Here is a 22,721-nt window from a genome sequence, read left to right as displayed (position 1 = left end):
ACTATTCATAGCAGCTTTATTTATTATAACCTCAAATTGAAACTGCCCAGGTCCACCAATAGAAGTAGAAGTAAAAAACAAACTTGTGGTAGACCCTGGCTGGTTTGGTTAGAGCATTGTCCCAATTTGCCAAGGTTGCAGGTCAATCTTTTATCAGGGCACATACAAGAGTCAACCAAGGAATGCATAAATAGTGGAACAACAAGTCAATGTTTCTCTTTCTCTCCCTCTCTCTCTCTCTCTCTCTCCCTTTCTTATAAAAAAGAAATAAACAAGCAAACAAACGAACAAAAACCACATATATGTGGTATATCCATACAATGCCATATTACTCAACAGAGGAGAAGGATGGACCATGGATACACAGGACAACATGGATAAGTCTCAGAAGTACATTGAGTGACAGGAGTCTTACAAAAAAGAGTGTGTACTCTGTGTGATTCCATTTACATGAAATTCTACAAAAGGTAAAACCAATCTATCGTGGAAAGTATCAGAATAATGGTGGCCTCTAGAGGGAAGTGGGAGCATTGGGATGAACAAAAAGGAGCTTTCCAGGGTTATGATAATGATTTTTGTCTTTAGTGGTTGGTTTGCACAGATGTATGAAATTGTTGAAACTCAGCAAACGTATACTTAACATCTCTCCATTTCATTATAGGTATATTTTACATTAAAGAAAACTAAACAGTTATTTAATTCTAGTTACTAATATGCATCAAAAATTTTAGGGAAAATGTATTTAAATATGATGAATTAATAGATATATAGAGATTTATATGGATATGAGGAAAAGTAAGTTTAGAAAAATATTACTGGATGGCAAATAAATGGAAATTCATAGTAAAAGTCTTTAAACCTTGCAGCATGATTTAATTTTTATAATAAAATGTAAAGGACAAACCACAATAGCAGAATTAAAATTATTATACTTAAAACTTTACTTTGTGGAGAACTCAAAATCAACTGAGAAAAAATATGATTTCTTCAAGTATGCAGAGGAAAAGAACAAAGTTTTGGGAATAGGGGAAAAACTGAAAAAAATGAAGAGCAAAAGAAATGAAATTTAAGAATATGGAGATGATAAAACTACTGATATTAGTAGGCAATGACCATACTTACTAGAAAATCAATTAAAATTTGGAAGTCAACAATAGTTGGGTAAATGGAAAGATATATGCTTTATAAAACAAAAACAAAAGTCTGTAGCTTTTCCACATTGATTATAAACAGTTTAGGAGATATGGAAAAGCATCTCATTCACAACATCAATAGAAGAGGAGCAAGGAAGAGGAGGGGAAGGGGAAGGCGCAAAGGGAGGGAGAAGAGGAGGGAGAATAAGAAGAAGGAGAAGAATGAAAAGAAACAGAAGAAAAAGAAGTGAAGGAGGAGGAGGGCAAGCAAGAAAAAGAAGGCATGAGTATAATTAATATCTAGGATCAAAATTATTATGTTATTAAATGGGAAATATGAAACACCAGCATTTTATGTAAATCTTACAAAGATGTCAATTCTTCCCAAGTACACGTTCAGATTTAATACAATCCCATGAGGGAGAGTTGCAGTTAGGTAACATGCAATAGATTTTATTTTAAAGTTAAGTTGAAAGAAAAACTAAATGCAGATAGCCATACTTCTGTGTAAAAAAAAAAAAGGTAACAATAGAAACTATTTTTAAATTTTAACTGAAAAAGGTAACAGGATTGAATATAATTTTATTTTTAAAGTTTATATAGTTTTCCAAATTACCTACATTTTCTATATAAGTAAATAAGCAAATAACTTGTTTACACTTAGAAGTAAACTATATAAAACTATAATTTAAGATAATAAGTATTATAGTGATTATAAATATAATATACAATAGTACTATTAAGCAAGGAGAAATTATTCTTTGAGATGAGGTTACTGAGAGTTCAGCAATGAAGTATTCTTTACAAAAGAACTTGGCTTTATTAGACAAAGTAACTGGCTACAGTTAGCAGAATAATACCCATATAGAGGAATTAATATGATCAATACATAGTATAATCAAAGGAAACTGATGTGATGAATCTAGAATATAGTGTGAGCACAAAGGAGTGTTGAAAATAAGGGTAGTGAAAGATAAGCTAGCTGGTCATTCTTTCCTGGTACCCTCCTGACATCTTTGCAAGTATAAGAATCTATGTGAGATTCCTCATGTATCTCATATGCTTTTTGTGCCTGCGTCCTGAAGAGCATGTGCAGGATTTTGACATGTACCACACATATATTTCATGATGTGGAATGAAGATCCACTGGCTATACCTACATAAGCCTTTACTGATCCAGGTGCTCAGCTTGTCGGAGAGATGGGGAAAACAGCTCTTGACAAAATCCTCAAAGGTCACTGTTGCCAAGGCATTGATGCTGGCAGCCACGGTGCTATAGAGAGAGAAAAGCGAGAACATGGTTCAAGCTAAATAAATCTACACCACCAGCCTGCCCTGTTTTCCAGGGCAAAAAGGTAAGGTAGGGCTCTAGGACAACAGATATATCCTTATTCTGAAACTTCAGGAGACCCACATGGCCTGTCTACTCACTCTTCAAAGCTGCTTCTCTACTTAATGAATGCTCTTTCAATTCTTCCTCAAACTCCACTGGAGAAGCTAGGCTTTCATGTCTTAACTCCCACTAATTTCTCTTAACAAGATGTTAAATGAGTTAGCAGGCAGTAGCAGAGAGATTGTGTGTGTGTGTGTGTGTGTGTGCACGCGCGCTTGTGTGTGGTTGGACTTGAAGCAAGATGTAGTGACTATCCTAACCCAGGTGTCAGTTCACGCTGCCATTCATTAATAATTATTTAACTTATTTATATCATTCGTGCATCTGTTTGTTCATTCTGGGTACTAAGCATGTAACAGTGAACGAGAAAGACAAAGATCTTCCATTTCATTGGGCAACAGGGACATTTAACAAAAAAGTTATGTAATTGATAACAATTATAAAAACTCTTACGAAGGAAGATAGCAAAGCACTATGAGAGCATGCCTTGCAGAGACCTAAACCAATATGAAGTTAGGAGATTATCCCCTCAGGAAGTTATGGTCAAGATAGGAACTGAAAACACCCATGCACATTGGGGAAAAGATATTCTAGAACAAAAGGAAAATTACATTTAAATGCCTCAAAACTTGTTGCATTCAACAATCTGCAGCCATCAGAGTAGCTAGATGCAATTAATAAGGGAGTAAAGGACAAAAGATAAGATTGGGAAGGAACCAAAGACCTAAATTCATAAAAGCTCTGACTTTCCAATCAGAGTTCAGCTTTATGGCCTTAAAACTCACTTAGGTGACAGAGGACCTGAAAGTTATTATTTTATTTGCAGAACAACATGAAAGCTTATTGAATTCCCTATAGAGACCAGGACTATTTCAGCTAGTAGAATAGATAACTATATTAAATTCACATGATGCAAAATCACAACCACAAACAAAAGTTCTAGAAAAACAACAAGATGATGAACAAAGCCTCGCCAACTAGTTGTAAGTTTTCCATTGATACTCATTATTAGTTAGTTTGTTATCTTCCAATCCACATTAGAAGACTTGCTATAGCTGTGCCAAAGGTATGAAACAAATTTCAAACTTTTTCTTTTCTTTGGTAATGCAAAATAATATTACCATTAATTTTAGCTTAGGTTACTTGAGTTTGAATATTTCCAATGGTCCATCTTATGCATTATTTAATAGTTCCATCCCTAAATGAGAGATATAGCAAATACAAATTTTCTAAGATCCACTTCTGGGAATTGAAACTATAAGTACATATTATTCTTATTTTCCTGAGAATCAAGGCCTGGTATATGTTCCCTGCATGACTCCTACCTGCAGCTCAGTGGAAGTCAAGTAAGGAAAGGAAGTGATCAAATAAAAGGAGTGTCCATGCTCCCAAAATATGTCTCAAAATTAATTATGTGAAAGTTGCAAACATTATGGTTAACTCTTGAATCCACTGGGAAGGAGGGAACAAAAAGCTGAATTTGGTCCAGAAGGATCAGATTTTTAGAACCTTGATGCATTATTCTTATGTCAATTTCTCAAATTCTAAAACTGCTACAAGATAGTAGAATTTTTTTTCCTATATCTTGATCACAGTCTCTTTATTTCACCCCTACTCTTGTCTTTCCCTTTCCCAAATCCATTTTCCTCCTTAACATTATAGGATAAGTAGTTTATAATATATACTCTTGAGGGTGCCCCTTTCTCGGAATCTTTGGGGAATTTAATCTGTTGACAGCTATATTTCAGCATTCTGAAGAAAGTCAGCCTTAGAGTGTGAGAAAAAATAAAGAAATCTCTGCAGAAAGGGACAAAGTGAAAAGCTCGATGTCATCCTACTCGTGTGTGATCCTCTAGTGCTTATTGATTCCATCTTTAGCTTCCTTGAGACCCTAATGCCAACACCACAGAACAATTATCACTTTGTGTTATTACTTCAGAATTCTAAAAAAATATATAGTAAAATATTCAACAGTACACTAAATTAAAATTACATTAGCAAGTTGAAGTCATTATATGGATTTAAGAAGTTTCTATTTTAAAAGCCTGTCAACATAATATTAATATCTCAAAAGTTAAAAATTTTCAAAATACCCATTTCAATAATACCCATTAAAAATTCCGAAATTTTACCAAAATTCAATATTCTCCCTGATAAAAATATTTCCTAAAAGTAGAAAAATATATGCATTTTCATCCTTTTATACAATATTATTAATTTATTTAAATATTTTTAAATGTATATAATATCTTTCAAATCAAAATCTACAATCATGTTTAATGATAGGATCCAAGAACTATTCCCTCTAAATTACAAAACTAGGATTTCTGCCATTCCTCAATTGTTTATCGTTGGCCTCAAAGGACAATTTTATATGTAAATTAACACAGAGGTATAATTATTAAAAAAGGAAAGAAAAAAATATAGAAGTATTTGTAGATATCATGATTTCAGTACAATCAAACTCTAAATAAAAAATAATAACTGAAAACAATTAAGAGAAATAAACTAGATATCGAAGGAAATTCTGTAAAAGAAAAGTATTAATAATTACCAGTCTCACAGATATTAAATCATACTTTAAAGCACAATTGCTGAAGTTATTAGAATTGGCATAACTGTAGACAAATAGATCAAAGGAATATTAAAGAGAATCCAGTAAAAAGTCCTGAATACATTAAAGAATATAAGATGTACTAAAAATGGCTTTTCAAATGAGTAATAAAAATATTTTTTTTATTGAAAAAATAATGGGACAACTGGTAATGAACTTAGAAAAAACATAGGTCAGAAATTCCACTTCATTATTCATGTCACATGTGTAGTCTAGATGATTTAATAATTTTAACATTTATAAGATCATAAATATACAAGAATAAGGTCTGGCTGATTATTTGCAATATTGGCATGGAAGCCTTTCTGAGAAAGATATTAACCAGAAACCATAATGTAAAAGAATTAACTAATATAAAATAAAATCTCCATCTACTCAAAAATACCATTAATAAAGCAAATACATAAAGAACAAATGAGAAAAATAAAACATGTCAAAAAGTGCTTTCATATTTATAAAGAGAAAAATTCAAAAGAAAAAATTTACTGAGAAAATAAATAGATATTTTTCAAAAAAAAAAGAAAAGAAAGAAAACAAATGGCCAGCAAAAGTAGCGAACGGTTGTCAATCTTATTTATGATGATGGAAATTCATAGTTAAATTAGTTACCATTTTTCAACTTTCAGTCTAGCAAGTTTAACTGTCAAAATGCTCAACATTGATAGTAGTGTGGGGAAAGAGTTACGCTAGTGTTTTCAGTGTATAAAATAATGCAAATTTTTGGAAGTTAATTGAACAATTGTTCATTAAAAGTTTTAAATGAATATGTACTTTGACACAGTAATTCTACTTCTTGGAATGTAGCTTACGTATATCCTTGTACAATGTCACAAAGACATACAATATAGTGTGCCATGTCCCGCCAACACTCATATGTTGAAGCCTAACTCCTAATGGATGGTATTTAGAGTTGGGGCCTTTGGGACTTAATCAGATCATGAGGGTGGAGACCTCATGAATGGATTAGTGAGAGACATTAGAAAGACACCAAGGAGAGCTCCATCATCCCTTCTACCAATGTGAGAGCGCAGCAAGAAGAGAGCCATGTTTGAACTAGCAAGTGAATTCTCACCAGACACCACATCTGCCAGTACCTGGATCTTAAATTTTCTAGCCCTGAGAAAGTTTTCATTGACTGATAAATTTTCATTGTTTATAAGCCACCCAGTCTATGGTATTCTGTTACACCAGCCTAAACAAACTAAGACGTAAGCATTGTTAGTTATGCTTTAATTAAAGGGCTGGTAGATCAAAAATTGAATAGGGTAGATCTACTGATATGGAAAGATTTTAAATTATATTAACTGAAAGAAATGAAATAGTATGTACAATGTGATCTCTTTTTTGTACACTAAAAGCTATAGATGTTCACATAAGCAGAGAAATTTTCTTACTTATTAACAAGAAATTGGTTAATTTTGTGGGGTAGGGCAAGGGATTTAAGGGATAAGATATAAACTTTTTACTTTTATCCTCTGTTATTGTTTGAATTCTAACCCTAATCAATTTACTATGTTAAAATTGGCCTTTAACCAGTCCTATAATTGATTCTTTGCAACTCAGTTCCAAGGTGGGAAATAAGGCTTTTCCCACCAGCTAAGTCTCTGACTCATAAAGGCAGCGGGTCTGGCTTACAGGAAAGTAATGACACTGTTGTACTGTGTTAGTACATTGCTCTTAACATGGTTGCCCCTACCCTTCTCCAAGTCACTATCATCTCTCACTTGGATTAAGACAAATGCTTCCTAACAGGTCACTCACTTTCCCCACTCAAGCTTTTATTATAGTCCCTTCCCTACATAGAAGACTGAGTCTTCAGTTGTGTGACATCACTCACTCGCTTGCTTCAAACCTTCTAAGGCCTCGTTTAATTCAAAATGCAAACTCTTTACCATTTCATGATCTGATGGCTGGTCACCTCTTCAAACTCATCCCCATCTGCTCTCCTCCCAATTCCTTATGCTTTAACTTTTCTGTTTGTTCCTAAAATATTCCATATAGTTTCTCTTCCAGGGACTTTGGAATCTGCTCTCCCCACTGCCTGTAATCCTGCCTGTCCTCTTCATATAACTAGCTGCTTCACATGCTTTAAACCTCATCGCAAAAGTCACAGAAACAAAGAAGGGGCCCCGAAAGACCCCATTCAAATAGAACTCCCAGGCCTCACCTCTCTCTAGACTATCACTCTGCTATTCCCTTTGTATTATTATCACTATCAAACTATATCTTGTTTATTTTGTTCACTTATAAATTGTCCACTGTCTACGTCATTAGGATGCAAACTGTATGAGAGCAATGTCAGTCTTGCTCTCCACAGTATCCCCACATCTCCACTGCCACCAATTGTGCCTGGCAGAATATAAACCTTAGAATAATGTCTACATGCGGAGGATCAAAGTTGTTAGCTGCCCGAGTGTGCTATTGAAAAGGGGGAGAACAGATTGCAAAGGATAGAACTGCAGAAGTATATTGCGGCTGAACGAGAAATGCCACTAGAGTGAGCTGCCTTGTGTAAAGGCGGGGTGAAATTGTGAGGGCAGCTGGCACCAAACAAGGTTGAGAATATAAATCGAGAGGTCCAGCGTAGGGCCAGACCTAGGCTTACATCCTGCCTCAGCAGTTTACTATGTCACCACAGGTAAGTTTTCTACCTTTCTCAATTTCGGTTTTCATGTCTATAAACAGATGATAATACGAGTCAAGTTACATTCTCATCTATAGTGCAACAACCAATGAGCAAATACAAACCAAAGGATTTAGTAGGGCAGTTGACACACAGTAAATGCTCAGCAAATACTAGTGGTTACTACCGTCATCACCTTATTATCCTGGTGGTCACCGTCTTTGCCATCACAGCAGGGAGCTGCCAGTACACTCACCTCAGAGTTCCACTGAAGGCACAAGACACAAAAAGTCCTGGCAGTCCAGGCATTGAGGCAAATATCTCCATGACAAAGTATGGCATCAGCTGAAGAGGAAACAAACAAGATATAATTAGTAGTCTCATCAGCAGCGTCTGAAATGAGGGAATGTAGCTTTTTTAGTAAAAGAAAGAGAAAAGATACACAACGAATAGCGATAGAGGAGTTTGCATGGACTAAGGTTGTTACATACTAGCAAATGAGGTTATGACCAATCCAATTCCATGGACCCAGGTCCAGCTGTTGGGGCGGAGAAGGGGTAGAAAAGAGACAGTATTAGGAAAAAAGGGCTAGAGGAACTTTAGAAGGTTCAGAAACTTTAAAAGCTTTCCTTTTGTTTGCAATGTGTGATATTCTCTTGCCTGTTTACCTTTAAATTTAGCAAGTAAACGCTAGAAACAAAGGTTTAAAACAGGTCTTCAGGGAATCTAGGTGTTACGGTTCTACTCTGTAGCCTGATGTGTGAGAGAGAAGACCCACAGGATAGAGTAAAACAGCTGAATATATAGGAGAGGAGGGAGGAGATGACCGCTCCTCCTGAACATTCACCCACAAATGGAGTTTTCAAGAGAATGTTTAATGGATGATATCAGGGTGATGCTGTTTAAGCTATGATGAGAAGACATGAGCAGAAGCATTAGAGAAATACGAGTTATTTTGTTAAATCTGAGATGAAAGCATCATTAATCAGCCTTGAGATGTACAGAAAAAGAGTTGAATGGTAGCACTGACAACCAAACCCTTTAGTTCAATCTCTGCTTTCTTTGTCTTCAGCCTTGCTATAACTCCGGCCTTGTCTTTAAGGGCAAGATGAGGTTTTGTTTGTTTGTCTGTTTTGGTTTTTTACATGTCTAATCCCTCATATTAGAACCGAAGGTGTGGTGATATCACCCAGGGGGAGAGGAAAGAAATGTAGTCTTTTGGGTGTGGAAAGTGGCTATGTGTCCAGGTGGAGCAGAGGAAGACCCCACATTACCCATCAATGGCTAGAAACACACTCATTTCAGCCATTGCCAGGGGCTCCAAGGGAACACGTACCTGGTCTGGTGCTGAGATAATGCCAGAAGTCCAAGGGTCACAGTCTTTGAAGTAGCAGTACATGATTAAGCCAGAGAAGACAGCACACATCAGAATGATCCAGAGGCCCAACAAGTTGAAGTACAAGGCTCTAGAAAAAACAATATGGGCCTCTATGTTATGTTACAGTGTGGGGAGGTCAAAACCAAAGATTCGAGGTAAAATATTTTTTGGACTTTTTGCTTTAAAATGAAATTCTACAGCCTTCAAGAATTATTACATTTTATATTTTGCTTTTGTTTGTTTGAGAACATTGCAGTTTAGATCACAAAATTTGAATGACGTAGATCTGAAATGGATTTTTTTTGAAATTGGGAGTTTTCTGCTAAACCTCAATGTATGGTGGGAGATCTATTTTCTTAGATAAAATTTCACATAACAGTCACTCATATGTAAATTCAAGTCATAAAACTGTCAAAAAACCAACTTATATTTTAACATATTTTCTTGAAGAGGAATAAGATGAATGTAGACATAGACCAGTTTTAGAAATACGCACTCTGGGAATTAATTCAGATGAAATTTGAACTTGAGTTCTTTCTGTTTGTTTGTTTGTTTGTTTGTTTGTTTTTAAAGACAATAGAAAGTATGAAAAGCCTTAAGGTCATTTTACCCATATTTTTTGGAGCAATTTGTTGTATTCTATAACACAAAGTTATGCTTAAGTATAACTATGTGTATAATTTTACAGTAGCCTATGGTTATTTTGTATTTTTTACTGTGAAAGTAAAAACAATACTCATTTTCTTAACCTCAAAATAGACTTGAAAGCCGGCTAGCCATCAAAAGAAAAACAATAGTTGAAGAAACCACATGCTGAGTCAAGTAAGCGATAAGGGTCATCTCATCACAGAAACGAAACAATACATGCTGTTTACCTCTGCATTGCTGCACACAGCACCTAATTTAACCTTGTCATTTCTCAATAAATAGAGGCAGAAAATGATGGAGAGCAAAGGCAGACAGACTGTTAAGCTCAAACCCCACCTTGCTGTGATGGGAGTAGCAATACACGCCTCAAAATATTGCTGAATGGTTAAATGAATCTTTGTTTCTCTGTTCCTTTTACATACACATTAGGAAGCATTAATAAGTACCCAATAAGGGCAGAAAAAAACATAGCAATGATTTTTATTAATAACTTACAGCTTGGCATGCTTTTCTGTTTTGCAAGAAATGCATCGCTGGATGGTGGACTGATTAACTCCATAGACCCCGAGCCATGTAAAAGTTCCTCCCACGGAGATTGTCCAAAAGGTGTGTCGCCTGAGAGGATCTGCATCGAAGCTACAAGGCAGAGAGAAGTGGGTGACAAAGGTATTTTTAGGGGATGAGGTCATGCAGTAAAATCTTTATAAACATGAAAAAGTAACATGGGACATACTCCAGTATATTTAGTCGCGATCCATTTTTTGATTGTTCTAACACACTGTGAAATCCACCAGCTTGAGCTGATCCTTGAACCAGAACTGTTAAGAAGCCCACGATCATGACAACCATCTGAAATGCATCTGTCCACACCACTGCTTTCAGTCCTCCCTGAAATGGAGAGGATGGGTATGAGTTCTAAAACTATAGCCTGCAAATCTTCCAGTTCTGCTAATATGATCAATATTTCCTCCCTCTCTTCCCCCCAGCCTCCCTTTCTTTATTCCTTCCTTCTTTCCTTCCTTCCTTCCTTCTTTTTTTCTCTTCTTTTTTCAGCGCAGTTGCTGAGCACCTGTTATGTGCCATGCATGGGACTAAAAGAGATCTATTTCTTCCTTAATTTCAGAGTTTATAATCCAGTGGCAGAAGCAGATATTAGACCATAACACAGCTTTGAACTTAAACTTGTGGAAAGTGCAACTGAAAAGGACCGGTTCCTATTGAAGCATATAGCAGGGAGTCATGACCTGGTCTTAAGAAAGTGTCATTGAGCTAGAAGTTCTGAAGAGTGAGAAGGAACTTATTACCTGGTAGAGAGGACACAGAGGAGAGGGGAGCAGCAAGGAGACGCATGGCCGCCTGAGGAAGTAAAGGGGAGCTAGAATGTACAGATTGAGGAATACACAGAGTGCCCAAGGGGAGGCTGCTGAATCTGCTATAGGCTGGAACACACAGATTTGACCAGGCCAGATAAACAATTTTTTTAAGAGCAATACAAGAGCATTAAATAGATTGGTATGATGAAAACTTGTGTCTGTTCCATAGTAGTTTCAGGAGTAGTTGTGAGGACAATAGATTGCAAGGACCAAAAGGAGCTGAGAGACCACCTCAGGGTTTATTTTATGAGTCCACATGCAAAATGACAACATGTTGAATTAAGGCAGGGATAGAATGAAGTGGATGGATTTGAAAGATACTTGGGAGGTAAAATCAGCATAGGTCGTGATTCATAGAATACAAGTGAGGAGCAAGTGAGGAATAAGAGGATCATCACCCAGGCCTGGCTTATGCAACCTGAGGTTTACTTGGGTAAAACTAGTGACAGGGAATACGTTTTGGAAAGCTGAGATGGTAGAATATTTAGAAAGAGGAAAAGAACTAGGAGGGTTTGATAGATTCTGAATAATCATGAAGAAAGGAGTTTTAAGAGCAAGAGGATGGTCAAATAGTGGGGTAAGCAAACCAGAGTTCAGGAAGATGGAACTAAGAGTCCAAAACAGGATAGTGTGATTGGACAAGAAGCTAGGGAGGTAGTTAGACTCACTTGGAGAACCTGAAAACAAACAAACAGACAGACTAAAAAGAAGACAATATCTGAGCCCCATTCCAGGGATTGTGAATAAATTGAGGTCTGGGGCAGGAATCGGTCCTTAGTGTTTTTTTGATTCTAATTTACCGTTCTAGCTAAGAACACGTGAACAAGAGAAAAAGAGGAAAGAAAGAGACTGAGGGAATAATCCTGTTATAAAATCCCTTAGGACCATGATGAAGGTGGAATGAGCAAATTGCAAAAGATTAAATGAAGGGATACATTTAAAAGAGCTTTGAAAAATGAATAGCACTTTGAGAATAAAAGGACATGGTGTTTTTAACAGTAAAACATGGAATTATCTTCCCCTGTTACTCCTTCAGAATGTCAAGAACTTCTGTGAAGAGATGACAGGCTTCATCTTCATCTTAAGAAGAAAGATGATATTGGAGTTGTCTGATCCTTTCTTTTGAAATTAAAATACAATTTAAAAATATATACATTAAAGTCCCTGCCAGAGGCACCATATTTGTATAGGCTATTCAAATCCTGATTTGAGAAATAGTCAATTTCTTAACTCTTACCTCCCAAATTGCGGCTTTTTTATTTCCTTTAAAGACACTGAAACTTCCAAACTGAAATCTCAGCATCAGAGTTAGTGATATGAAGACCAAATGTCAAAGACCTTGGTTTTCCGTGACTATTTCACATTGATTATGCAAAAATATGCATAAACCTGACCTTCAGCTAGACATAAGAGAACAAGCCACTTTATCAAATGTTCATTAAAATATAGATGACAGCCGCCATGAAAATTGCTCTGACTCTATGACTCCTTCTCTTAGCAAGACACCCACCCACATGCCTGTACGTGCACACATACACACCCCCGCCATGGATCAGGATTGTGCCACAGTATGTTTAAATATTTACTCAGTCTGCGTTGTTGGGATCCAGTGTTTACTTTATTAGATTGCATACCCCTGGGTGGCAAGAATCATTTCTTATTTTCTTACTCTCTTTCCACTGTTTGTTTTAGGCTATGCAGCCACAGGATTATCAGTGTAAGGTGACTGCAGTGTGTATGAGCAAGTGTCAGACAAATAAGCCACCATTTGGTGAGACGTGGGAGCCTCTAACCTGGCTAGAGAGAAGAAACAGAGGTGTGGTGGGAAGAGATTGAATGGGAGGATTTATTCACACAAAGAAAAGGTTTTCAGAACTAGGCTAAGAAGCTTATACTTTAAGCGGTAAACAGTGGGAAGCAAGAAGAGCATTAGGCCTGTCAAGTGGCTGGAGAAATGGATGTTTCAAGATTAATCTGTCAGAGTCATGCAGGGTGGAAGGAAGTGCTGAAACCAATTAAGAGGTTGTTCATTAAGAGTTAGTTCATTTTAGATTAGTGTGATTATTAAAATATCCAGACTTGTTCCTGACATGTTACTTTTTGGTTTCTATTGTTCGATTTTTCTCTGTGTTTTTCCCCCTCCTTTCTTCTCTTGCTTAAATCAGTTGAGGTTTTGTTTAGTTATTTTGTTTTAATTCCATTTTTCCACTTTGATTGTTTTATTTAAATGAGTCCCCTTGAAATTTTACCATGAAAATTTTAATTTAGAGTCTAAATTTAAGAAATGTCAATTCAAGGATCATAAAATTGTTAAATGTGATTAGTCTCTTCCTGATTTTACACCTATTATTGTCCAATTGGGGATTATTCTTTTTCTTAATCCCCAATTTTCATGTAATAATAACAATTATTATTAAATTTTTAATATTATAAAATTTTACATGTAATACACAATTAGACATTAAATATTATACTGTACTCTAAAATTATTATTATCATTAAGTACCAAAAATTGTTTAGCTAGAGTTTCTAAATATTTAGTATTTTGTTATCTTACTAGCTTTTTAAAAATCCTCTTCCCACAGCACTTCCTCTAGGTTTTCTCAGGTGAGGATATTTTAGTGGTAAGTTCTCTTGGGTTTTGACAGTCAGCTCCTGAAATACTGTTTTGCTAAATACACAATTATAGGTTGACAAACGTTTTACCACAATGCTTGGAAGATGTTATGCCACTATTTCTGTCTTTCACTACTGTTGCTAAGAAGTTAGCATTTAGCATCCCTAGCAATGTGTCTCCTTAACATTGTATGGGCAGGTACTTCAGAGCAACCAATCTCAGAAAAGGCCAAATGCTTAAGGAGAAGAAGCCTATTTTTAACTTAGGGAGGAGATGTGTGTCTGCAATAGAATGGTATGGTAGTGAGAATGGAATGGAAACAAATTAAGATAAAACTCTGTAGTGTAAACAAATGCAGGGATTTGCAAGCATGAAAAGAGACATGAGTGCATTTTTAAATTATATATTCTCATGATATATGTTAAAAGAGTATGTGGTATGCATATAATATCAGAATACATGTAGATCTACTACATGATAATATATCAAGTACTTTATTGCTCTGTATAAAGTAGGGAAGAGAATCCAACTATCTGGGAACAACTGCCATATTCTTAACTGGTTACTTATAGCCTTTGTACTGTATATGGTGCCAATGACTCAGAAGAATAGATTCCTATTGCAGGACATGGCAAATAAAAGGTGCTCAATGAATGTTTTTTGAACTAAACTAATTGTAGCAATTATATAAATATGTTGCCAATACCACCAGGTTTCTTGATTAAAGACTGAGCATATGTAAAGCCAAATCCATAAATAAGAGACAAGAGCAAGCTGTGGAATGCTCAGGTTTACAAAATACCAGCCGTCCTTGATTATTCATATATGTATTTTGTATTTCTCAACCATTAGACAGAGAAGTATAAACTACTCATGCTGTATAATCACTATTAATGAGCAATTTTTTTTCTTAGAAATTGCATTTGGACACCTAATCCTCCGATCAAGGAAGTATTTTATTCATTAAAGTCTTCTCTTAGCCATGGCTTTCTCAAATGAGCTCAGAGCTTAAATTCCACTGGTGGTTGATACCAAAAATAACTTGAAGTAAAACAACAGCACCTTCCTCAGGAAACTGTAACAGATAAGCCAGCATATTTCTAATTGGTTTTGGAATAGCAATTTCTGCTATATTTAGAAGCCTTGCTGCTTAAGATTTGCTCTTATCCTGTAGCAGGAGATAATGCTAAATCCCTTTTAACAGCTAGGTACATACCAGAGTACAGTAGAATGTGCAAACAATTCCTGTTGCAAACACAGAGCCCCAGAGGTCAAACCCAGTCACTACAAAAGGAGAAAAAATATTGAAAGGAGTTCCTCTGAGAAAAGCAAAACAGCAAGCTTTACAAGGAAAAAGTCAATATTTTTGCCAGTGTTCTTTGTGGGCAAATGAAAATCAAATGAGAATTTTCTCTTAAATGGTTTCACCTCTGATAAAGATTATTTTATTACATTATTATACCTCAGCTCAGTTTATAAATTTTATATAATGTTAAAAGCCAAAATTTTCCTCCTAAAATCCTGCAGCTTCCAATCTGCACCAGTTATTTGTATTGGTTTTTCCTCAACAAAGTTAGTGAGAGTACTTCGAAACCAGTTAAACATCAGCCATGAACTGATATTTCTCAATATAAGTAGATATCATAATTAAATTGAATATTGAGAACTTTCTATCTAATAGTATCATTAAGAAATGTATTTCACTTTTTTCCCCTTTTTGTTTCCCAGATACTATTCTCTCAAAAACGGTCAAGTATAAATTTTGAAGTAATTACTTCAAGCACATTTTATTATTGTACTCAGATTATCTACTTGAAATCACTGAGAAATCACTATATATTATAGATAACCTTACTTAGTCATTGTGCCTTTACAATACCAAAACTGTCATTATTATGGTGATTAAAAAACAAAACAAATAACGATTAAATTGTGTGTTTGGAACCACGTAAGCAAAATCAATCATTGTTTGCATTACTTTCAATGTTAAGTTCTGAGAGCTTTATATTGTGAGCCCTACAGTAATTCAGAGCACCCTAAACACAGGAATGTCTCCCCTACATGCTTTATGGGTATTTCTCAAGACAAGAATGCAGGCATAAAAATGGTGGACTGTACCCAAGGAAATATCCATAACTCACCTTGATTGAGTGCCAGGGCGGGCGCATACACCACCACTCCTGTGTAGAGAATCTGGTGGAGAAACAAGAGTTAGGTGATCACGGAGAAAAGTAACATGGAAAGGAAAGCTACCTAGAAAGTTCTCTATTAGCCTTAGAGACATATTTCCTTCAACCTGTTTGCCAAACGTTTCATTTCCATCCATGCTCATTTTGAAGCTGTTGACCACTGTAACTAGTTTGCAGAAGGGATATAAGGATTAGATGAAGGAATGATAGGGTTGGGCTTCAGATTTTGAGATTTTATGGCTAGATTTTGTGTATTTCCAAAGAACAGGAAACGGGCCTTAAGGTTTTTGATTCATTCTCCTGCTACCCCTCTGTCTCATGCACACATCACAATGACACAATTATGTTTTCGCAGTTTGAAAACACGAATTCTAGAGTGAAGATGGAAAGCATCAGTGAGAAGGAAGTACTGTGCAGAGAAGACTACAACATGGGCCATCCACGTGACAAGTACACCTTCTCACTCCCAGAATGGCAACCACACACATGAAAGTGGGTGCAGTCTCATTCTATTTTAAATGAAATTTCACCCTTTAGAGATGTATCTGAGGGTTTTTAAAGGCAAATGCCTATGAGCAGGTCAAGGAGCCTTGTTTTTCTCCTTTTGTCTCCCCCAAATCCTTCAGTCCCTGAGTGGGAGTTTTGATTAAGAAATAGGGAGAAGGTTATCTTTTAGCAGAAAGTACTTTCTGAGTAGTAGGAAATGCACCAGCAGGGTACCACAGGCAAGCTTGAGGCACATGAAGGCACCTCAGACCTTGGGAGGTAGGAGAGGGGTCCAAAAGGGGAAAGTGGGAGTACTGGTTTGGAAATATTGTCTTCAAATGCGTTTCAACAAAATGAGTGTTTCTGGTTCAATTCAGTTCACTAGTTCAAAATAGAAATCAGTTAACAGATCGTTTCATATGTTTATATTCAGAACAACTTGTACAGGTTAAATAAAAGCTGCAATAAACTTTAAGCAATTGCTTTTTTTGTGTGTGTGGGGGTTATGATATACACTGGTTTGTTATTATTTGTACATACATACGGGGTATATGTAACGGAAATCTCTTGATGTAATTACATATCTTGAAAGTGATATCCTTGAAAGAAAGTAATAGGGTTAACTGCCCCGTGAAATAAACAAATCCAGGCCTTGTCTGCCCACAATTCCGTATCTGCAGCCGCCCGTATCCTTACCGTCTGCACAATGTAGATGACTGTTGCTGCATAGCGAACTGGTTTGTTGAATCGCAGTTGTAAGTACTATAAAGAATAAACAACAGGCAAAAAGTCAGTGATTTTACATGGAGACGCTAAGAAGGTTTCATTTTTTTCATATTCCTTTGAGTTTAGTGCTTTGGATTTATAATGTGATTTTATGCTATATACTTGGCAGAACAAGACAAAAATAGGATTGTTTAAAGTCAAAAAATATATTAAAGTTCAGTTCTTACTCAAGCTTCCCATGATGGTCAGGGAACATAAACAGGTTGCTGAAAAAAGAAATCCAGGTATTCTGGCTTTATGTCCAGGGTTTTTCTACTAGATATAGCAAAAGCATCATTTCCCTTTTTATTCCCAGTACTCCAAAATTTACTTTAGGCCTTTATTTTACCTTTCCCAGATTACTGCAGTAGCTCCTTAATTGATCTCCTGAGTTTGAATCCCTCCCACCCATTTTATCAAACACATCAAGCCATATTGATTCTCCTAAATGGAACTCTGATCATGTCCCTGTTTTTCAAAAAATCTTTAGTTATTCTGTATCATAGAAGCTTCATATTCTCAACCCTCTATTGACTGATCCATACTTTTCCTATGTTATGTCAAACTAAAAAGACAACATGGAGAAAAAGATACTAAAAAAAAAATAAAATAAAACTGGATCAGAAATAAGGCTCCTTGGATTCTAGTGTGTGCTTTGCCACTATCTCATTCTTTCATCTAAACCTCTGGTTTCTCATCCATGAAATAAGATAGACCATTCCAACCGCATATTTTACATCTGAAAGAATGTATTAACTCATTCAGTGAATTCAACGGTTATCTTTGGTGTGTCTATTACTATTACTACAGTCAGATGTAAAATGAAAGTCGACAGAAAAGCTTCATGCTTCTGACTGCATGGGTAACATCTACCATCACGATGTTAAATTATTTTCAAAACCCCGAAAGCCTGATCTAGTTACATTCTTTTCCAGCTCAGGAAATAGGAGGACCAATTTTCATGGCTCAAGCCCAAATAACATGGAGCCAGCCATCCTTTACTCCTCTCTCTCTCTCACTACTCACATCCAGTTCATAAAAATAATCCTGGTGCCTAACCCCCTCTTTCAAAACATATTTACTTGCATCATCTCCTCTGTTGTCACTATAATACCTCTTGTCTAGATTATAGCAATAGCTGCCTCATTAGAACCCCTGCTTCAGCGGTCAAAACCCTATAATCATTCTCAATATCCAGTTAGTGTAATAGTCAAAATTCAAATCACGTCATGTCACTCCTCCGCCCAAACGCTGTAATGACCCATCTCACAGAGTATAAGCCAATCCTTACAATTGGCTAAAAGGTTTCATACCATTGGTTCAGACCCTATCAGACCCTAAATATCTATTTCACAACAAACATTTTGTAACATCACTTACTTTGCTAAAGTAAGATTCAATAATGATATCTTATACCTATACATTTAATTTTTCAAAATTTAAATATAATTGATATGATATCACAAATGTAATTTAAAGGAGAAATAAAAGGAAAGAAATTTACCAAAAAAAAAAAAAAAAAGTAGTCTATAATGCTTAAAACCACTATAAAAGAAGATATATAGAAGAAATATCCTATTCAGTTACAGTGGAAAAGTTTGAATTGAGGAATTTAGAAGTCATTTAGTTGCATAAGTCCCAGAAAAATGAAAGAGCAGGTAGACATCAGCCTCTAAACAAATGTTAAGGGTAAATAATAATCAAACTAGAATTATTAGCGAATGAAAAGAAAAATAAGAAAATAACATCAACCAAAGTGGCGACAGCATGATGAGACTAATCACAAACTAAGTGAAGGTAATGCAAATGTACGATATTGCAAATGAACTGAGCCTAATACGTAACTTGAGGGTTATGCTTTGAAATGGGATAGGATAGTGTTAAAGCAATAGTGACGGCATATCGTAGTCTTGAAATCCCATTGTTATTGCTGTGTAATACCCATCTCAAAATCATGGACTTAAAAATCAAGGATTATTTCTCATAATTACGAAGATCAGCTGGGTGATTCCTCTATTTGTTTTCCCTGGGCTCTCGTGGTGTTGAAATCAGCTGGAAAGGTCCAAATGGCATCAAAACACATCTGGTAGCTGCTGATGGCTGTTGGCTAGGGAGCCTTTGCTTCCCTCTATGTTTCCACTCATACTCCAGAAGCTAGACCAACTGGAACAGCTTCCTGATATAGCAGTAGCAATACAGCATTGCAGGAAGCAAAGGCAGAAGCTATGAGCCCAATCAGGCATAAGCTCCACACATCCTTTCTGCCACATTTTGTTGGTCAAAACAAATCACAAAGCCTGTCCACGTTCAAGGGCTGGGGAAATAGACTCTACCCCCTTTGGTCTTTAATACTTAAAAAGATCCCAGAAAGAATATTTATGGATAAGAAACAGGGAATGGAAGATGAACAAAGAAGCAAATTCAAGCTTCAATAGGTAGACAATAATAATAATAAAAACTCTTATGTTGGATTTACTGTTTGCCAGGCTATATTGAAATAATTTGCATATGAACATCAACTGTAATTGAAAACATTTAAAAATAATAAAAAAGTATTTGCATATGATACCACATTTACTCTGCAGAGACATCCTTTGAGACAGGTGATTTTATAATTAGTATTTTACATATGTAAGAATTAAGTACAGAGAGATTAAGTAATTTTCCCAAAGTCACACAGCTAGCAAGTAGCAGAGCTAGCATTCAAAGCCAAATAGACTGAATCTAGAGTCCATACTTTTAACACCCATGCTATACTGCTAAATTTTGTAGAATAAGAGGCAATCCCAAAATAACCTTGATTTCTTATTACTAGGATATGGAAAATTTAAAAATATGTGAAGGGCAATAAACTTTGAAAGTTAAATTAATCTAATGTAATCCTACAGGCATTACTATATATAGACATGTTCTCTCTCTCTCTCTCTCTCTCTCTCTCTCTCTCTCTCTCTCTTTCCCTCTCTCTCTCTCTCTCTCTCACATACACCTATATATACACACAGACAATTCTTTTAAAAATTCTACAATGCTTATGAAGTCAAAACTTAATAAGTGAATGGAAAAAAAACTAGAATATATTTGTATTTTCAGAAGTACTCTAATGAACAATAGGTGTATCTGTGCATATATTTTAGGACTAAGCATAAATTTAGTCATTTTCTCTTGAATCTATATCCTAGGTAGTAATTATTGTATATGACCCAATCTTAACTGTCTTCTTTTGGGGGGGAGAGAAGGTTATTGTTGGATATTAGGATATAATCATTTATGGAATCAAAGTTTTTGAACTTTCTAAAAAGTGTACAATTGCCTGAATGGTCTTGAGGTCTAGTGTAATACTCTATAATCATTTAACTTACAGAAATAAAAGAAAAAACAAAAAAGGTCTGTTAAGGGTTCTCTGCTATGACTTAGTAAGGATGATGTTTGATAAGGAATATGAACACCTTTTTCATAGAAACTGATTATTAATCACACTTAAATATTAAGACATGTGTATTCAATTTTTAACTTGATATTATTCTTGAGAATTATTGCAAAGTCAAAACACTACTGCCTCATTTTCTTTTTATTAAAATGATTCCCATATATGTTTTAGTTACCAATTTCTCCTTGTTAAAATAGTTCTTAATTTTTTTTAAGTGTTACCATTTCCCCATTAAAAACTAGAGCATAATAATAATTTGTATTGGAGTGCTCAGCTATACTATCTGATGGAAAGAGATACAGACAAAATTGGTTCTCAGTAGGCTTTACTCACTGTACAACCTTAACTAACTCATTCATCCATACTATCTCTCTTTTCTTACTTGGAAAATGACAATATTCATGGTATATGTTCTGCATGCTTTTCATAATGATGTTAATAATAATGCAAATAATAACTTCAGCTCTCTTTCATTAAGACTCTTTTACAAGTTAAGCAATGCTTTAGGTGTTTACATACAAGTTTTCATGTAGTCATTGAAATAGCCTCATGGAGTTGACTTCATGAGGTGCAACAGATGAAAGAACAAGTGTGTCTGTAAACAAAGCTTAAGCTTTTCCCAATAATATTGTAATATTTTTTTCTTGAAAATAAGTGAGTATTCTTCAATTTCCACGTTATCATCAAGAAGATGTGAATTATTAGAAACAAAAAGCAAGAACGACAAAAACTTGTTCAAGTGGAGAGATAATATCAACTCCTTCTGAAATCAAGAAAAAGAGCATAGTTATCTTACCTCATAGGTGCTGGTGATGCCAGATCGATAGAATACAGGCAGAAAGAGCTCGGATGTGAGGATGATGACAAAGGTGTAGGCAATAGCGAAGAGCGCGAAGGAGGCCCCAAAACGGTAGACATCTGAAGGGGCCCCCAGGACAGTGACAGCTGACATGAAGCTGGCTGTCAGAGACAACGCCACAGGACCGAAGTTCATTTGTCTTCCCCCAACCAGGAACTCCTTTGAAGTTGCCTTCTTTCTCTCCTTAACAGCAAAGAACACCCCAATTCCAGAAGAAACAATAAAAAGGGCTGCAAATACGAGATAATCCCACACCACAAAGCTCTTCACCTCCATGCTGGGAAGTATGACACCAGAGAAGTACTGTCAACCAGGCCTCGGGGAAAAGTGGGCTTCCGTGGCAAAAGTCAGTATAGCAGGTGCTTTTCAGAGAGAGCAGACTGATTCTGTGAAGAGAATGATGGCCAGAGGCACTTGATGGATCTTCAGACAGCAAGCCCTACTAGAAGATCTCAAAAGTTGGGTACGGAGAAGGTGTCTGGTACTGGTTTTGGTACCAACAGATGAGAAGTTGAAATTTTACTGACCAGGAACTGTCTGTTCCTCTACTCCAGGATATGCCACAGAGAAGGAATTCAGATGTGTTCTGAAATTAATAACAAACTGGGGGAGAGTGGGTGTGGAATGGACTTGCTAGATAACATGCTGTTTTATCTCCTGATTTTTTCTAAACTTAAGGTTAAACATTACTGGGAAACAGAGGTGATACAAGTTGACCACCTCAGCATTTTAAATTAGTGAAATGGAATCTGTAAAATGCAAACACAACACCCGCAGTGGAGGCTTTCTCCTGAGTAAGGAAAGGTGGAAGATGTGAGCCTGCAATTGCCTGAGGCAGTGAGTGCGGAGCTAAAGGAGCAAAGAACTAGGCATCAGAAGACCTTTGCTCAAGTTGGCTCAACCTTCACTGAGCTGTGATACTGTTGACAAATCATTTAACCTTTCTGTGATTCATAAGAACAAGAGAATAATGGTCTTACAGGATTATCAAGAGTCTTTAAGTGTCTCAAACTTCCTGGCCTTCTTTTATCTGGTCTTTAAGACGAAAGACAATAATACTTACCTTACTGACTATTATTTATGCTTACAGGGTTGCATACTGAACTTAATGGTTGATTCTCTCTTGACTCTAGTCCTCAAAAAGTGAATTTACCAAAATTTAATAAATTGTTTGTAGTTCTCAGCTTTATCTTCTCCATCTCCCCTTTATTTTGAC

At 35.9% G+C, this 22,721-nt stretch overlaps 1 protein-coding gene across 1 annotated transcript in view; it reads right to left on the bottom strand.

The window, feature by feature from the left end:
- Positions 1–22,067, bottom strand: part of SLC5A12 (solute carrier family 5 member 12) — a 36,347-nt gene extending 14,280 nt beyond the window's left edge. The window contains exons 1-9 of the mRNA XM_090267615.1: positions 21,443–22,067; positions 17,151–17,216; positions 15,921–15,972; positions 14,996–15,063; positions 10,523–10,677; positions 10,285–10,425; positions 9,100–9,229; positions 8,020–8,108; positions 2,294–2,406 (exon numbers count right to left, since the gene is read on the bottom strand). Coding sequence (XP_090123741.1) covers positions 2,294–2,406; positions 8,020–8,108; positions 9,100–9,229; positions 10,285–10,425; positions 10,523–10,677; positions 14,996–15,063; positions 15,921–15,972; positions 17,151–17,216; positions 21,443–21,781 — 1,153 coding nt within the window. The 5' untranslated portion in view covers positions 21,782–22,067. The remainder of the gene's footprint in view (positions 1–2,293; positions 2,407–8,019; positions 8,109–9,099; positions 9,230–10,284; positions 10,426–10,522; positions 10,678–14,995; positions 15,064–15,920; positions 15,973–17,150; positions 17,217–21,442) is intronic.
- Between the last annotated feature and the right edge of the window lie 654 nt (positions 22,068–22,721).

The sequence above is a fragment of the Furipterus horrens genome, unplaced genomic scaffold (genome assembly GCF_987537825.1).
Source record: "Furipterus horrens unplaced genomic scaffold, mFurHor1.1.pri manual_scaffold_2, whole genome shotgun sequence".
Taxonomy (NCBI): domain Eukaryota; kingdom Metazoa; phylum Chordata; class Mammalia; order Chiroptera; family Furipteridae; genus Furipterus; species Furipterus horrens.
The sequence above is the reverse complement of the archived record's forward strand: the minus strand, read 5'-3'. Positions and strand labels throughout refer to the sequence as shown.